The sequence below is a fragment of the Vespa mandarinia genome, chromosome 4 (assembly GCF_050613455.1).
Source record: "Vespa mandarinia isolate Hongniang chromosome 4, ASM5061345v1, whole genome shotgun sequence".
NCBI classification, from domain to species: domain Eukaryota; kingdom Metazoa; phylum Arthropoda; class Insecta; order Hymenoptera; family Vespidae; genus Vespa; species Vespa mandarinia.
This window is the reverse complement of record NC_140813.1, coordinates 6,350,001-6,367,500: the sequence shown is the minus strand read 5'-3', so window position 1 is coordinate 6,367,500 and position 17,500 is coordinate 6,350,001. Positions and strand designations below refer to the sequence as shown.

The 17,500-nt window shown below is 32.4% G+C and overlaps 1 protein-coding gene across 2 annotated transcripts in view; it reads left to right on the top strand.

Moving 5' to 3' along the window:
- The window catches only part of kibra (WW and C2 domain containing protein kibra), a 59,305-nt gene that overhangs the window by 7,844 nt on the left and 33,961 nt on the right, over positions 1 to 17,500 (top strand). For both annotated transcript variants that reach the window (XM_085656420.1, XM_035885879.2), the window contains 2 exons: positions 17,132 to 17,241; positions 17,342 to 17,436. In XM_085656420.1, the coding sequence (XP_085512546.1) occupies positions 17,132 to 17,241; positions 17,342 to 17,436 (205 nt within the window). The remainder of the gene's footprint in view (positions 1 to 17,131; positions 17,242 to 17,341; positions 17,437 to 17,500) is intronic.

Below are 17,500 nucleotides of genomic sequence, written 5' to 3'. Positions count from 1 at the left end.
GTAGGAGCATGACGGAAATGTAAAATATCTTTATGAACATAAGTTTTCTTTAAGTGTAGAGTTCACTGTCGAACTTGTATCCTGAAATTTTGTGATCCGACCAGTAGATGGTGCTCGTCGGTGTACGGCCGCCTTCGAAGAGGATGGAGGAACGAGATCGGCGTATATAACGCATGCCTTCCTCCTTCCTCGGAGCCTCGAGTTCCATCGCGGAGGTGTCTTTCGTTCGAATACACGGCAGCACACGACCGATACTTGCATGGCTACGTTCGTCCTCGTAGCCCCGTGGGCGGTAGAGTAAACGCTGTGCATCTCTCACAGCCAGTTCCTCCTTTCTTCTCTGTCTTTCTCACTCTATACCTTCATATAGTATGCATATATATATATATATATATATATATATATGTATATACGTATATATGCGTATTCGTATGTACGTATGCACGTAAATACGTATGTACGTAAATATGTATGTATGTATATATGTATATATGTATGTATGTAAGTATGTATGTATGTATGTATGTATGTATGTATGTATGTATGTATGTATGTATGTATGTATGTATGTATGTATGTATGTACGCCTCGTGTGTACGACCCCGGCCGGTACCTAAAAATAGACCCAACCTGCTTTTAGTGCATTCTTCGTTGCGGCACGGCTATTACGCTCTCTTGGCTTTGGGGAAGGGGTTAGGGAAGAGGGGAAGGGTTTACCGGCTTTTCATGCATTTATCCGGATTATTCTTTTTCACTGTAAACCGATAATATATAACAATTCTTACCAAGACTTATGAATAGCTTAACATTCTTTTATCTAGTTTCATTTATTTTTCTTTTTTATTACCTCGTTTTATATTTCTTATCGAGATAATTATTACATGGCGATCGAAGAGAAAGAGGAAGAGAGAGAGGATAGAAGGGAGAGATGCATTGTTGTTCCTCCATTTGGTATTTCTTTCAAAAACTTTTGTAGTTTATAATACTTTATATACTTTATAATATATAATAATATGTTAAACATATACATATATATTTAAATAATGATAAAACAAATAACAATAGAGAGAGAGAGAAAGAGAGCAAATATATAACTTTTATTTTGTAATATTTCGTAGTGAAAATAGAGTATTTTTGGTCGACTAAACGATTTATTAAGAAGAACCTAAAATTAGTGATAAGAGTCTAGTCTTATTTAATCGTAAGATTCAAAGCAATAATTTATCGTTATAAGCTTCTAATAATAAAAAATCTCTCTACATACACACACACACAGACATATATATATATATATATATATATATATATATATATATAGAGAGAGAGAGAGAGAGAGAGAGAGAGAGAAAGAAAGAGAGAGAGTGACCTTCAGGATAAGACATGCGAAAATTCCGCAGCAGTCAACGAGTTGACTGATATCTTCTTTTCGTGTCACGTGATTACTGTTTTACACAGCAGTATCGGCGTCAAAGAAATTAGTAACGATATTCATTATAGATATGTATATAACATTGTCAGAGATTCGCAACGATGCCGTATTCAATTGAAGTTGGTGGTATTGACAAACGAAATAAAATAATCTCGAAAAGATTTGACGTTCAGTCCCGTTTAACTGGAGAGATTTTCGAGTGAGTTTTTTTTTTCCTTGCTGAGAGCAATAGTAATCCTACACGGTAATTCGAAAGGGTCAATGTACATATCTTCTTTATTTTTTTCGTACAAATGACAGACGAACGTCCTTGCTCGAAATCTTTCAGAGACGAGTTCAACGAAGATGAAGAAGAGAACAAGCAAGTGCCCTTTCTCTCTCTTTCTCTCTTTCTCTCTCTTTATTTCTTTCTCTCTCTTTATCTCTTTCTCTCTCTCTATCTTTCTTCGGTCTGGGATCTTTTTCCTCGCGATCCCGAAGCAAAGAATGCGTTGGGTTGCGTCTCGAGTACGTTGCAACGCAGGAACGAGAACCACTTTTCCCGGCACAATCTCACGTTCATAACGCATCGTGCCAACGGCATCTGCTTGCCATCTGTGTTTAGAAAAATCTCTTCACGGAATCTCTCTGTCTCTATTTGTCTCTCTCTCTCTCTCTCTCTCTCTTTCTCTCTCTCTCTCTCTCTCTCTCTCTTTCTTTCTACTCCCTCTTTTTCTCTTTTTATCTCACCGTGTTTTCTTTTATCATCTCTTTCTATCTGGAAAGACTCGCTAAAAATGCAGTCAGTGTTTATAATTTATGCATAATGCTTTTGTAGCTCTCTCTCTTTTTCTCTCTCTCCCTCTCCATCTCTCACTTTCTGTTATTTCTATGTGCGTGCGAGCGTATATGTGTGTTTATGCAGTCCTATCTTCTTTTAGACGGAATTCACAGGAATCTGTTATAGAAAACACATTTGCCAGCAAATTACGTCATAGGTCGATGGTGTGCTATACGATGGGAAAAAAGAGAGAAAAAGAGAGAGAGAGAGAGAGAGAGAGAGAGAGAGAGAGAGAGAGAGAGAGAGGAAAAGAGAAAGAGAGATAATACAAATTTATTTTTCTTTCTTCAACGGAGCAGGTGTCTCGTTTATACGAGCTAAGCTTTTAACGATAAACTATGGCCGAATGCGATAATGATCTTTCTCGTGTCATGGTACGCGTGCGTTGGTGTCAAATTCATGTCAATTTTAAAAAGATGATAAACTAATGCTCGTCCGAAAAGAAAGGTAGATAGAGCCCAGGATCTAATTATAATACACGTCGCTATCACGTCTTGCGATTAAACACGTCGTGCTGTTCGCTCCTTTAATGACTCCTTGCTCGTTTATTAGGCACGACAGCAGGGAGTTCCTTGTACTCACGTTACATGGCGGAAAGTGCAACAGACGATTATCTTCGAAGCTACTATAAATTTTAGATCTTTCAGTTTTATATGAAAATTTACATTCGTGAACGTAATGCATGCGATTTATATATTTTTATAGTTTTAGATTAAAACAAAAACAAAAACAAAAAAAATAGAAATACAGGACTTTCTATTAATATAGAGGACTTTTAGAGGAAATATAGAGGAAATATAGAGGACTTTCTATTTCAAAATGACGGAGAATTAAAAAAATAAGTTAATAATAATAATCTCTTAGGTTATATATTTTATTGTTAATCGTATACGATAGTAAGCTATTTTTTTTTTTAAATTATTTCCTTTCTTCCGTTAACTAATGATCGTTATCACAAAAAAAAACAATGAAATTATCAGATAATCTATTTATGAAATAATTAACTATATCTAGCTCGTAATCACTCGAAATGAATATATTTTTTCGTTATTATTTCTCTCGCATAAAAATCTCGATATCTGTACTTTCATTATTATCACAACAAATGTCATCATCAATATCGCTTGAAAAATCTTTTGACTTAGTCTGTAATGTCTTTATCGTACTCTTACAAGTGTATTAGTATCATCTGATTTTTACATTGTGAACTTTGAGTGTCACAATCATCATCGCAAATAGCTCGGTATTTCCGATAAACCGATTGAAAATATTTCTCTAATATGGTTAATCGTTATTTCGTTATCTATATTATTTTTAATTTATCTTAATTATCTTTAATAAAGGACAAAGAAAAAAAAAATAGTTAATTTACAAGAAAAGTCTTATTATGGATTACAATGAATTAATCTTGATTGACACATAGGAAATGTGAGATATTCTTGTAATTTGTTCGTGATGTGCGTTAAGAAATTAAAGAAACGAAAAAAAAAAGAAAAAAAGAAAGAAGAAAAAAAAAAAAAGAAAAATAAAGAGATAGAAATCATTACAATATAAAATATGAAAAGAAAATTACAAATAGCTATGGTCCATTAAAATTTAATGTGTTAACCAATGCCTAGATCGGGTCATGTCTATTGATTAGAGTCCAGAGGGGGCCGTAGTATAGTTCCTTAGTCATATAGAAGCGTTCCTTTAACACGATAATAAGAACGCTTGCGTTTGACCTTCCTTAGATCACTGCATCCGAACGGCATTCCTTTATCGTGCGTTACACAATGCGCCGTACAGAATGGTCACGACGCCTTGAGTTTTCTTTGATAGGACGAGTATCAAGGTGGCCGTGCCATTCGAGATGGATTTGTGGCGATGGTGGGGGAGAAGAAGGGTATCGTTTATAAAGATCGAGATCCCCTACCCACCCATGTCTACCTTGTTTTCGATCGTTTCTCCATAGAAGAAAAGTTTTCATGGCGTGACCATACAAGATAGATAGATAGATAGATAGATAGATAGATAGATAGATAGAGATAGATAGATAGAGAGAAAGAGAGGCCTAGGGTAAACTCGCTTTTTCTTTCTTTATTTCTTTTTTGTTGTTATTTTTTTGTTTTGTTCCCCCTCCCCCTTACCCCCACCCCACCTCTTTCTCTCTCTGTCTCTCTCTCTCTCTCTCTCTCTTATTTTTTTTCCTCTCTTCCCCAGCGTATTTACGCACGAGCGAGCGTGCTGTCACGTATACGCGTGCGTGAGCAAAGCCATGGCACAAATTAAGGGGGCCAAGAGTGTTCCCAAACTTGGAAATTCGATACATTCCAGCGTCGTGACGCGGCCGCATGCCACGGCTACGCGCCGAGCCGAGTGGCCACGAATGGAAACGAACGTAACCGAAGCGAGTCGAACTATGCCGAAGCAGGATGCCTTGCACTACGCCATAAGTACACGCGTGTGTAGCGCGAGATGGGATCGCGAGTATATATATATATATATGTATGTATGTATGGATGTGTGTGTGTGTACTTGTACACTTTACATTGGTTTGTGAACGAATACACTATTACTCGGACGAATTAACTAGCGTCTTTTTTTTCGATTAGCATGATTACTCGATTGCAGATCGACCAACCGAATCTAATCTATTCTATCGAAATGAACTCGTGTTCTCATTTAAGTGAAATCATATTTTTAAATCGTACAGCCTATATCTCATTTAGTCGCTTTGAACGTTTTCCCTTTTTCTTCTTTTTCTTCTTCTTCTTCTTCTTTTTTTTTTCTTCTTTTTTTTTCTTTTTTTTTCTTTTTTTTTTTTGTATAATCTATCTTACCTAGCCGCCTGACGTAACCGACAGAACGGTGGTATTGTGTTTTTGAAACAAACTCCAGAGGGAAAGAGACTTACGAGGCGAATACTTGCGGTCGTACCATCGCGTTAGCCGCATTCCGACCGAACGGAGTTTCCTATAAACTCGCGTTACACGTACCACTTCGCCTTTCGCGAGCCAATCGTTGAGCGCGCGAATACCAGTGGAATCGTGAGAACCGTGTACGCGAGCGAATTCCACTTGCTTTACAGGTACATATAGGTACATATAGGTATAGGGGGTACATAAGCCAATGAAAAACTGTGAAATGCTTTTAAATCTTTTTTTAACTTGAAAAATTAGAAGAATTGAACGATTAAATTAATTGATTAATTGATTATTATTATTATTATCCAATTAAATCTAATGATAAAATAGATAAAGGATACTATAGCAAAATTTATTTTATTTTATCCTTTGCCGAATGAATAACAATAAATGATTATATCATTTATTATAAGAGATTGATTACGACTTCTTTCGAGTAAGTGACTTTCGTTAGGTGTCGCATATCGTTTTTAAAACGCGTCGCCTTTTACTCTGGTTTTTAAGAACGATAGATTGGTGCTTTTCTCGTGTGGCCTTACGACGTCTAAACAGATAAAAGTGTACGACACATGTATGTGTACGTGTGTGAGTATATATATATATATATATATATATATATGTATATGATTACATATAGATACATAAATACATATATACATATCTACGTGCATACGTGGATACATGCATACCCATTCTTTCAGCAATGCACGCAAGTAGTGCCCTTGGGGCAGAGCCAGGTAGTCGAAGAGACACCCACGCGATTTGTATGCCCATGCATATAGGTGAGCGCGGACGGCATTATTCAGGGCCGTGTCTCTCTCGCCTAGCCAACAAATAAATAGCCACACCTGCGTCGATCTCGCATCCTATATAACCTTTCCCATCCCTTTCCCCTCGCCCATCCCTCTCATCCTCCTTATTGCTCTCTATAAGATAAAAAATCTAACCCTTTAGTCCGAATTCTTGAATTTATTAACACCGAGTTAACATCGAACATCGCTCTTCTTCCCTTTTACATACATCAAGCTTATTCGCATGAATCCTTCGAGTATATTTTAAATGACTCGAATTTCGATCGGTTTACTTTCTATTTTCCTCGGATTTTTTTTTTCTTTTTATCATCATCGCAGATTTCAAGCCATGCCCTTATAGTTTTTCGAATGAATATTTTCTTCTCCTCTTTCTTTTTATTTTTTTCTCTTTCTTTTTCTTCTCTTTCTCTCTCTCTCCCTCTCTCACTCTCTTTTTCTTTCTCTTTCTCTTTCTCTCTCTCTCTCTCTCTCTCTCTCTATCAAATCTTCGAAGAGATAAGCGAAGGAAATGAATATTTCCTTTATTAAACGTTATTCTGTAAATGTCGGTAAACTTTTCAATAAAGAGTCCGAACGTCTATCGGTGGATCAACGAATCAGAGAAAGACAAATTCTGTTGTAACTTTTACTAAGCGAGTTATCGAGTTCTCCTTTTTTTTTTTTCCTTTTTTTCCTTTGTTTCTGTTATGTCGTAAAACAAATGTGAAAGGAAATTTTGTTGGGAATACGTATCGTATTGATGTAATACGTTGTTCTTCATCGTGTACGCAGCCACGCGTTAACATTACATATGCAACATAATGATTTCATAATCTAGGAATGGACCGAATTACGTTATTGCTGTCCACGTGGATCGATGAAATTGCATTTCCTGTTTCTTTCGAGGTTTCTTCCTCAAAAATTGTTTATTTTCATTGTCAATTGTAGTAGTAGTATTAGTAATAATAATAGTAGTAATAGTAGTAGTAGTAGTAATGTAGTAGTAGTAGCAGTAGTGTAGTAACAGTAGGAATAATGGAAGTAGTAGTAATAGTAGTAGTAATAGTAGTAATAGTAGTAGTAGTAGTAATAGTAGTAGTAATAGTAATAGTAGTAGTAGCAGCAGCATCTATGTTACGAAGCCGTTCGGAGAAAAGGTCGATTGGAGGGGGAAGCCCTCGAGAAGATTATGTAATAACCTCCTCCGACAAGTAGAAAATCGATGAACAAACGCGTACGATACCTCTTGAACGTGTACGTTGATTTTTGCGTTTGCCATTGCATTCCTCTTAGAACTTTCTTTCGAGAAATACCATACGAGAGAGATTAGAAAGAGTTTTTTTTTTTTCCTTTTTTTTTCTTTTCCTTTTTTTTTTCATTTTCTTTCTTTTCTCTTTATTTTAATCCTCGTAAAAGAACATTTCGTCATTAACTTTTCCTAGAGAATGCATTATTTTATCTTAACAATGCATAATTGAGTTATTCAAATGTCAGTTTGCTTGTTCTTTTTTTTATTTTTTTTTTTTTTTCTTTTTTTTTTCTTCTTCTTTCCCCATCTTATATTTCTGTTTATTGACAGAGAGGAACAACATTTTATTTTATATGCGATTATATCATGTATACATGTCAATGATAATTCAATCTACAATATTTCTTTGTTAATATGTTCGAAATTTAGAAATTTTCTTTTTGATTATAATATTGGATGGGTCAGTTATTGATAGCGTTCAATTATGTAATGAAAGATACCGAAGGAAAATAACGAAGGTGTTATATAAATATATATAAATATTATATATATTATATATATTTATATTATATATATAAATATTAAAAATTGAAACTTCGACGATTTCCAAGATCTCTGGTGTCTTAATATTTATCAACATTATATTTTTGCAAAAGAACTTGAATGTAAATAAATTAAAAAAAAAAAAAAGACAAACAAAACCAAAGTATATATATATATATATATATATATATATATATATATATATATATCTCGTATATACGGGGTGTTAAAAATATTTCAATCGTAATTTCATAGCCGTTTTAAGAGTTTGATCGCAAAAGCGATAAGAATGAGAATTTAAGTATGAATTCTTTCGAAATGACGACAAACTTCGTAACAAAAAACTATTCTCCATAATCGAGTCTGATAGTTAGAATAAAAGAAGGAGGTAAGAGGGGGAGGGGAAGGGGTAAGAGGCGAAGGAGACGGGAAGAACGTTACGAACCCACGTACATAACTCATACCTTTTGCGAAAGGTAATAATTTGAATTTCTCCTTAACGCGAAACTTGGCTCGGCACTTTCCATCGCTATTTAGCTCTTTTGCGACATTCACGAAATCGCCTCTGTAGGCGTTCTTTCGTAAACGTTCGAGAACGACACGATCGTTCCCGTAACGTAATATCTTCTTCCTCCTTATTGTTTTTTTTTCTTTTTCTTTTTTTTTTTTCGATTCAGCTTGCAGTTGTATCGAACGTGGTTTCTCCATATTTAGCGTTTAACGTCAAATTTTCAATCATTTCATTTGTTTACGGACACGTAATATTCTATTGATATTGTTGATGCAAATCGATCGACAACGGTTAAAAAGGAAATGGATGGAATTTCGAATGACGACAATATTTTACTGTTTTACTGTTCAAAAAAAAAAAAAAAAAAAAAAAAAGAAAGAAAGAAAGCATCACGACAATAATTCTCTGCTTCAATGATCACTTAATACGTAACTATATATGACTTTTTAATTTCTTCGAATGTATGTAAAACAAAAACAAACAACAAAATAAAAACCACAAAAACAAGACAATTCGATGTGTTATAAGATTAAAGAAGTAAAAGTTTATTATAGGATACCAATTTTTGTGTCTAAATATCTACAGGGTAGTTAAAAATAAAAATAATTATAATTGCTGATTTCGTTGATTAAAAGAATATTTGTAACGAATTATATGATATATTTTCAATGTTACAAAACGTGAGAGAGAGAGAGAGAGAGAGAGAGAGAGAGAGAGAGAGAGAGAGAGAGAGAGAGAATGAAGATATTTTTACGAAATTGTTCTCTCTTCTCTCGTGTATCTAGTGAAAAATACCTCGTTGTAAAGAAAAAGAAATAAGACTCGGCAGCGTGCGTAAGATCGCGGAGTGAAATCAGCGCATTCCTCGTCGGCCCTCTCCGAGAGTCATGCTATTGTTTCGTAGGAGACCGCCGGCGTCATTCTAAAGAGATCGCGATCCAAGTCACGAGCGATTGTACCTTTACTACCATTGTAATTATTTATAATTGCGCTTGGATTTCATTCCTGCGGCGACGTTCATTGTTCGATAATACTTATAAACGATATCTATCCGTCGTTCGATTGTGAAAATACACGATCGAGACAGTTGTTTACTCCTCTGTAAAATTAAAAAAAAAAATTATATATCTATATATATATATATATGTGTGTGTGTGTATGTGTATGTATGTATGTTTGTGTGTGTATATATATATACATATAGATAAAAATTGTGAAATAAAATTCTTCTATATGAATATTTTTTTTTCTTCGTAAGATGTAATCGATATATCTTATGTCTGTGAGAACCAAGCAGAAGCTCATTAGATCATTAAAATTCTCACACTTCTTTCCCTGTCTATATCGATATCCTAATTTGATTTTAGTTGAGAAAACGATTGACAGAGAGAGAGAGAGAGAGAGAGAGAGAGAGAGAGAGAGAGAGAGAGAGAGATTTTTTGTATTAATCAGTTTATGGTAATTTCCGATTTAACAAATAATTTTTTATGCAACAACGAAATTTGATATTATTTTATGAAAAAATTAATTCAAACAATATAATATTTGATTGTTTTTAATTTGAATACGTTTAGATTTCAAAGGATATAAAAGTTATCTACAAAAATATGAATTGAAATTTGAATAATAAATTAAAAAAAATTTTTTTTGATATATCTTTAAACTTAAAAATTATCTTTTTAAATTAACCTATATATATATATATCTTTTAGGATACAAAAACTTGCTAGCTTCAATTATTTGACATATACGAGTATATATATATTAATAGTTATAAACGATTGTTATAAACGATTATAAATAATTTGATTATATAACAGTTTTTATCCTTCAATATATTTTTCAATAATAGGTAAATCTATTAATGAATGTAGGTTGTATCCTGTGTATCGATTAAACTCGGAAATGATAATTTCACCGATTGTTATCGTTATGATTGAAACGAATTCATTCCCGAGATATGATAAAAATAGATAGATAAACCTATAACCATTGTAAATAAGAAAATGATTCACGTATCTAAAGACAAGTAGCTTGATGTGATAAACGTGTTCGATCCGTTTTTGTGGTGGAGAAGTGTCAAATGCGGAATATAAAGTCTGAGTCGAAATGGAAGCACACATATTGTAAATAACGAAACAAAAGCTATAATCTTTCATATGAGTCAGTCTTTTACGATACGTTGTTCGCGTTCCTTCCGCATTAATTGAATATCTACACTTCCAGTTGCTTCTGCGCATGCAAATACATATACACTTATATACCTTAATCGAATTGATATCAATCTTAAATAATCTTGACGAATTCTCCGAAAAAAAAAGAAAAAAAAAAAGAAGAAGAAGAAGAAGAAAAAGTCATTAAGATAATTTTTAAATCGAATCCGGCAATAAATAATAATTATTAGTTCGATTATAAAAGATTTATCGATAAAATTTCTCCGTGAAATCGAATGAATTTTTATTTTTAAAAGTACACTTTATCGATCGAATTAAATTTCTTTTATACGCAATTGTTAAAAATAACGCATTATAAAATGTATCATGATGAAGTGTACAGATCGAAGATAGAAAAATAAAAAGAAAAATTTTCGAAAGGTTTGGAGTGACACGACGTGTGTTAAAGATAAAAGAATGTGTTTCTTCGATAAACGTCATTTACGTGTTTGCTGTCATATGTATATATACATACATACATATATATATATATATATATATATATATATATATATATATATATATATAGACGTCGGCTAGACTTTACATCGTAATCATCGCGAAAATATTCGAGGGTATGAATGTGTGTAAAGATAGGAGGAATGTGTAAAGGACTGAAATTTCTTAGTTACGTCTCTTTCTTTTTCTTTCGTTCTTTTTTTTTTCTTTTTATTTTTATTTTTTTTTTTTTTTTACTTTTTTTTTATTTTCTTTTTTTTTTTTTTATCTTTTATTACATTCCCGATAAAAGATATGCGAAGAAACGAACAAAACGACGGAGGAGGAAGGAACACCGAAGGCGTGTATGACGAAATCTACGTGGAATTTCAGTGCAAAGGAAATCAAGCGGAACGTTTGTTTATTTCCTTCCACCGTCAAATTCCACTCTGGCGAGTCAATAGCGAAATAGTTTCTATAGGAACATGGGTTTACACGTTTCATTCCATAGAACGAAAGAATATTGAAATAACTAATTTATCATTCCTGATTTACATTTTTTATTTAGTCTAGAATTAGAAATTATTATGAATCCTTTATTTGATTGTCAAGTGTGTCGTTCGACATGATTTTTTTTTTTTTTTTTTTTTTATCTTTTCTTCCTTTCATTTTTTATCTTATTTTATTTATTTATTTATTTTTTTATTTAATCAATTACAAGTAAATTAATTTTAATATTTTGATAATTACTTCTTTAATATTAAATTATTTAACTTATTATCGAACTTCATTTATACATAAATATTATTATTAAAGCGAAATAAATATCTATTCTTTTATACGAATAATAATATTTCAAAATTATCAATATTTATCATATAATTTTAATCATTCAATCTTCATGGCTGATAATATAAAAATAAAATTTTTTAATCTCCAATATTATTATTATCTGTAAATTTTCTAATTTGCGATATTTTCATTAAATTCTAAGATTAAATGTAATATCAGACATTTTTATTAATACATATATATATATATATATATTTTTTTTTTCTTTTTTTAAAAAGAATTATAAAAATAAAAAAAGAACATCATTTATAATTATATCAATTCCGTTTATTATTCGACGGAGTTAATCAGTTCGGTTTATCAGTTCGATTAATATTATAACATCTATGTGTATAAAAATATGGAATGCATCGAGGTATAAAGAAATAGTTATTTATCGACATGAAGAAAAATATGAATAATTTTGAAAGGTATTAAAATTTTACGAACATACATACGTATTATTTACGCATTACTTTTTACGTTCGTTGAGTCGAGTTGTGAACTCGCTAAGTCGTTTTAATAACCTTGGCATATCAGCGTCATATTGACTTACCGTCGATTCACCATTTGATTCCTCCCTCCGCCTATGGCTCTGTTTCACTGTGTCCTTTATTTGAAAATTTATATATATATATATATATATATATATATACACATACATACACGTATATATACACTCATATATACATACACAGATACATCATGCATCTTGTGCATGTTTTATGCACGCACAAACATATACGTACGTATGTATGTACATACATTTACGCACTCAGTCGCACCTTGTTATAACAGTAGTAGGGCAGAAATGTTGTAAGGCCAAGGGCACGCTACTAGAATCGTGATTCACGTAGCAAGAATGGAATTGAAAATTGTTGTCCCTGAGCCACGAGTTTTCTCTCTCTTTCTCTCTTTCCTCTCTCTCTCTCTCTCTCTCTCTCTCTCTCTCTCTCTCTCTCTCTCTCTCTCTCTCTCTCTCTCTCTCTCTCTCTCTCTCTCTGGAATTCTATGCAACAATACCGTCGTTGTTTCAAAGGTCACGTTTTTTCTTTACCTTCTGAAGCTATATAAACGTATGAGTATACATGTAATTATATTCACGTGGATCATGAACGTATACACATATGCAGTAACAAAACTTGTCCTTATTTTATAATGATCTATCTGTAACATTACATGTTTATTATTACATCATGTATTGATATTCTTCGTTACGTCGATATGTAATCGTTCGCATTACATTTCCTTATTACTTTTTTTTTTTTTTTAGCTCTCTCACGTTCGTAATAATAAGCATTTTGTTGTTCGGGAGAATTGATATATTATTAAAACTTGATATCAGAGTTTTCATTTGATCGTATAAATTAATTTTGTATAAACAATTTTTTGTTATCTTTAAAATAATATTATATAATGTGTAACTTATAGTTATCAATTAGCTTATAATTTTTGTTAATAACAATTGAATTATTTTTGTCGATGAACAAATAAAATAAGACAGATATTTATTTATATATGATATATATAAATATATATATATATATATATATATATATATATATATATATGTGAATGTGGCCATTTCAATGTTACTCAGCGTTAAAGAAAAGTAAATTTTTCTTATTCGATTATTTGGATCATGGATATTTTTCTTTTCTCTCGGTTGAACAATTTTTAATTTTTCTTTTTTCTCTTCTCCTTTTTCTTTTTCTTTTTTTTTTTCTTTTTTAAATCTCACAAATATAGAATTTTATTGAAAATTAAATGCACGTTTACATATATGTCTATATGTATATGCACGTAGACAGATGTATAATACATACGTACGTACATTTGCGTTAATAGTAGTCGTTACATAATTAAGGACGATCTAATTAATTGTTTTCATCTATGTATCTATTAATTATACACCAGCAAATGGAAGCGTGTAATTTAAACGACAACGTAATACTCTGACGTAGCTGTTAAAGATTATTCTCTATTAAGACGTTCTAACGTTCGTAAATTAAAGAAGGAATCGATCTTACTACTTTATCATCCGTTTTATTCTCATAATTTCTTCATTTTATTATCGTCAGAATTAAAATTTTTTTATTATACCATTTATACGATTATTATCATTACAAGTAAGAATATATATATATATATATATATATATATATATATATATACATATATATAGTTGTCTGTTATTACCTGTGTTATTTCATTTTTCTTATTTAATTAACTTCAATTTAATCATCCTCTATGTACACAGTTTATTCACACTTATTTATAGAACATATATAAAATAAAAGTTCATCTCTTTTTCTCTCTTTATCTCTCTCTCTTTCTCTTTTTCTATCTCTTTCTCGGAATATGAGAGAATGATAGAATAATTATCTAAATTGTTAACATTTTCAATTATAGTTATTTCATAATATTTCCTTTAAATTTTCTTTCTGTTGCATATAATATATATATATATATATATATATATATATATATATATTTTTGTCGGTCATTGAAAAGGATTAAAATAAATAAGCTACACATTCTTTCTTTCCCTCTCTCTCTCTCTCTCTCTCTCTCTCTCTCTCTCTCTCTCTCTCTCTCTCTCTTTTTCTCTGTCTGATTAGATACGAATTGAAAATAATTTCGCGAGTTAATTCTTTCGAAAATAAATCGATGGACATTGGCGTTATCGCGGCGGCAGCGAATACTCTATCGTGGAATTCTCTTGGAATTTCGGGTCGGTTACAGCATGAAAAATTGTAAGAACCTTTGAGAAGTTCGTAGGTAGGTAAAAGGTAAAGGTAAAAGGGGACTAAGAACCCTACCGCCTCAGGGAACATACCATATGCGAGGCGCGCGATCAGTATCGTCAGTTTTACCTATCTCTTTCTCTCTCTCTTTCTCTCTTTTTCTCTTTCTCTCTTGCGTATATACATACATACATACGTATATATATCTACGAACACATACTTATATACACAGCTGCTATTCGTGCATACGTGCAAATACACATATATTGATGCACAAAAACAGTGTGTGTGTGTGTGTGTGTGTGTGTGTGTGCGTGCGTGCGTGCGTGCGCGCGCATATGTGCGAGCGCTTCCGGAAACCGAGGAGCCCATCCGGCGTGCAGGTAACGCGTATGGTGGTGGGGGAGGAGTAGGAGGTCGAGGGGGAGAGGCAGCGCATTCCGAAACGCATCCTGTAGCATCGGCGAATCTTTCGTGCGCACGCGTGCTATTCACGCGTCTATACTTTTTTATACGCGTGCGTGTGCGCATGCAAACACATTCATTCCTAAGCTTTGACACATACTCGTCTATCTACACATACATACATGCATGTATATATATATATTCCTATGTGCACGCAAGCGCGCGATCACGTACGCACGAACGCACACATATACGTATGTATACGAACGCGATAATGCATCGTCTTAACTCGTTTCAAGATGTTTAAACAACTTATATATATATTTCAATGAAATACATTTCGTTAAATTTATATGTTAACTATTAAATAAATAATTGTATTATTGTATTAAAGAAGATAAACAATAATAATATAACGAAGTTTCTATATAGGACGTAATATTTTTTAATATATTTTTTATCAATTATGTATCTTTTATCAATTAATGATTATTTAAATTAAATGAGCTACAAATACTTTCTCTCTCTCTCTCTCTCTCTCTCTCTCTCTCTTTTTATTTTCAAATGAAAACATTAAGAATCCTTATCCTTCTAATATATGTATATGAAAAACACGTACCATTGCGAGTGAAAAAGAAAGAAAGAGAGAGAGAGAGGTAGGGGAAGAGAGGGAGAAAGAGAGGGAGAGAGAGTTAATTTTTTTTTGATAAAACTAGATTAAGGGAACCTGTTCTCAATGACCTTGACCTTGGCATATGTTGTCAAGGTCACCGTTCTGTGTAACTATTAAAAGGTCTTCTTTGCTGTCGCTCGTTAATGTAATGAAATGCTATTATCTGTAAAAGAATTTTCACGAATTTTGTTTAATTTACAGTGACCGTGTACGTTTTATAAAAATACATATATATTCTTAATCAATTCATTTCTTTTTTTTTTGTTTTGTATGTGTAGTAAATCGAATACGTAGGCGGGGCATCCTTAGCCTGAAAAAAAAATGAACTTAACCCAGCCCATCTTCTAAATGTGAAAAATGATTCGTTAGTTAGTCCTTCGAAAATTTTACCATTTAATATTTGAGAAAATATATCACCGCGTATATGATCTTCGAAAAATTATTTTAAAAAATAATCGAGTTTCGAGGAAAAAATCTTTTTCTCAGTCCAGACGCAACCCAGGCCATAATCCCCGCCCATTCTTACGATTTTTTTTTACAATTTATTACACATAAATAAAAAAAAAAAAAAGAAATGAATCTGTTAACAATATATTTTATAAAACGTATGTAATTATTTAGATCGTTTTCGAATATTACAAAAAGTTCATGAAAATTTTTTTTTTTTTTCTTTTTTTTTTTCTTTTTTTTTTTCTTTTTTTTTTTTCTAACAACTTATTTACTAAACGACGAGAGCTACGTTGGTTAAGATCTTTCGATTGTTACTTCGAACAGTGACCTTGACAACCATATGTCAAGGTCAAGCAAAACATCGTTAGCTGGCTCCCCTAATGTAAAACTTTTTCTTTTCTTTTTTTTTTTTTTTTTTTTTTTTTTTATTTACTCGCACTTCTAATCGTTCGATATTTTTTCTATTTTCTCTTTCCCGTTTCTGTCTGTCTTTCTTTCTTTCTTTCTTTTTTTCCCCTTTTTTTCTTCTTTTTATTTATTTTGGATTGATCTACAATGTACAAGTTAAATAGGTATTTATGTCTCTCATTGTCAGTTAAATTATGCTTCTCTCTCTCTCTCTCTCTCTCTCTCTCTTTTTCTTCTTTGAGAGCACGCTCTCGGGAGAATAAAATTAGGATGAAACACGTGACGGGTAGACGAAGAGGAATTCCGTGTCTTCTTTTCATTCTTTCTTTTTTCTTTTTCTTTTTTTTCTTTTTCTTTTTTTTTTCCTTTTTCCTTTTCGTTCATAACTTGGAAGGTCGGACAAGGTCGGATATGATTACCTCCGTATATACCAAAGGAAGGGAACGTGGTCGAACGATGTTTTTTACAGTCTATTGTGAGAAGAAGAAAAGATATATTTTTTATTTGTGGACTGTCCAATCTATCGATTTTAGTTTCTTTATTAATTTTGAATCTTATCCTCCCTCCGATAAATTAGAAAGTACAGTGAGAGAGAGAGAGAGAGAGAGAGAGAGAGAGAGAGAGAGAGAGAATAAGAGAATAAGAATTTCTTTCTTTCTTCTTTTTTTCTTTTGAAAGGACTGCTCTATTTCTTCCCTCTTTTTCTTCTTATTACAGATTTACAAAGCCGCAAACATTCGCCGATTGTATCGGAAACGAGCTCCCTCTTGGCTGGGAAGAGGCCTATGACAAACACGTGGGTGCTTACTACATCAATCATGTCAATCGTAAGTTTCCAAAAACGGATTTTCGGATTATGTGTACGTTCAAATATTGTCGATCGGTTCTAATCCATTTAACAATTCTTTCCTCTTTGATTAATTTCAGAAACAACTCAACTCGAGGATCCGCGGCAGGAATGGCGGGCAATACAAGAGGCCATGCTACGGGAATACCTTCAAACAGCGCAGGACGTTCTCGAGGTGAGCTTTTCAAAATCTTTATTTCTTTTTTTCTTTTCTTCTTTTTTCTGATATTTTTTTTTCC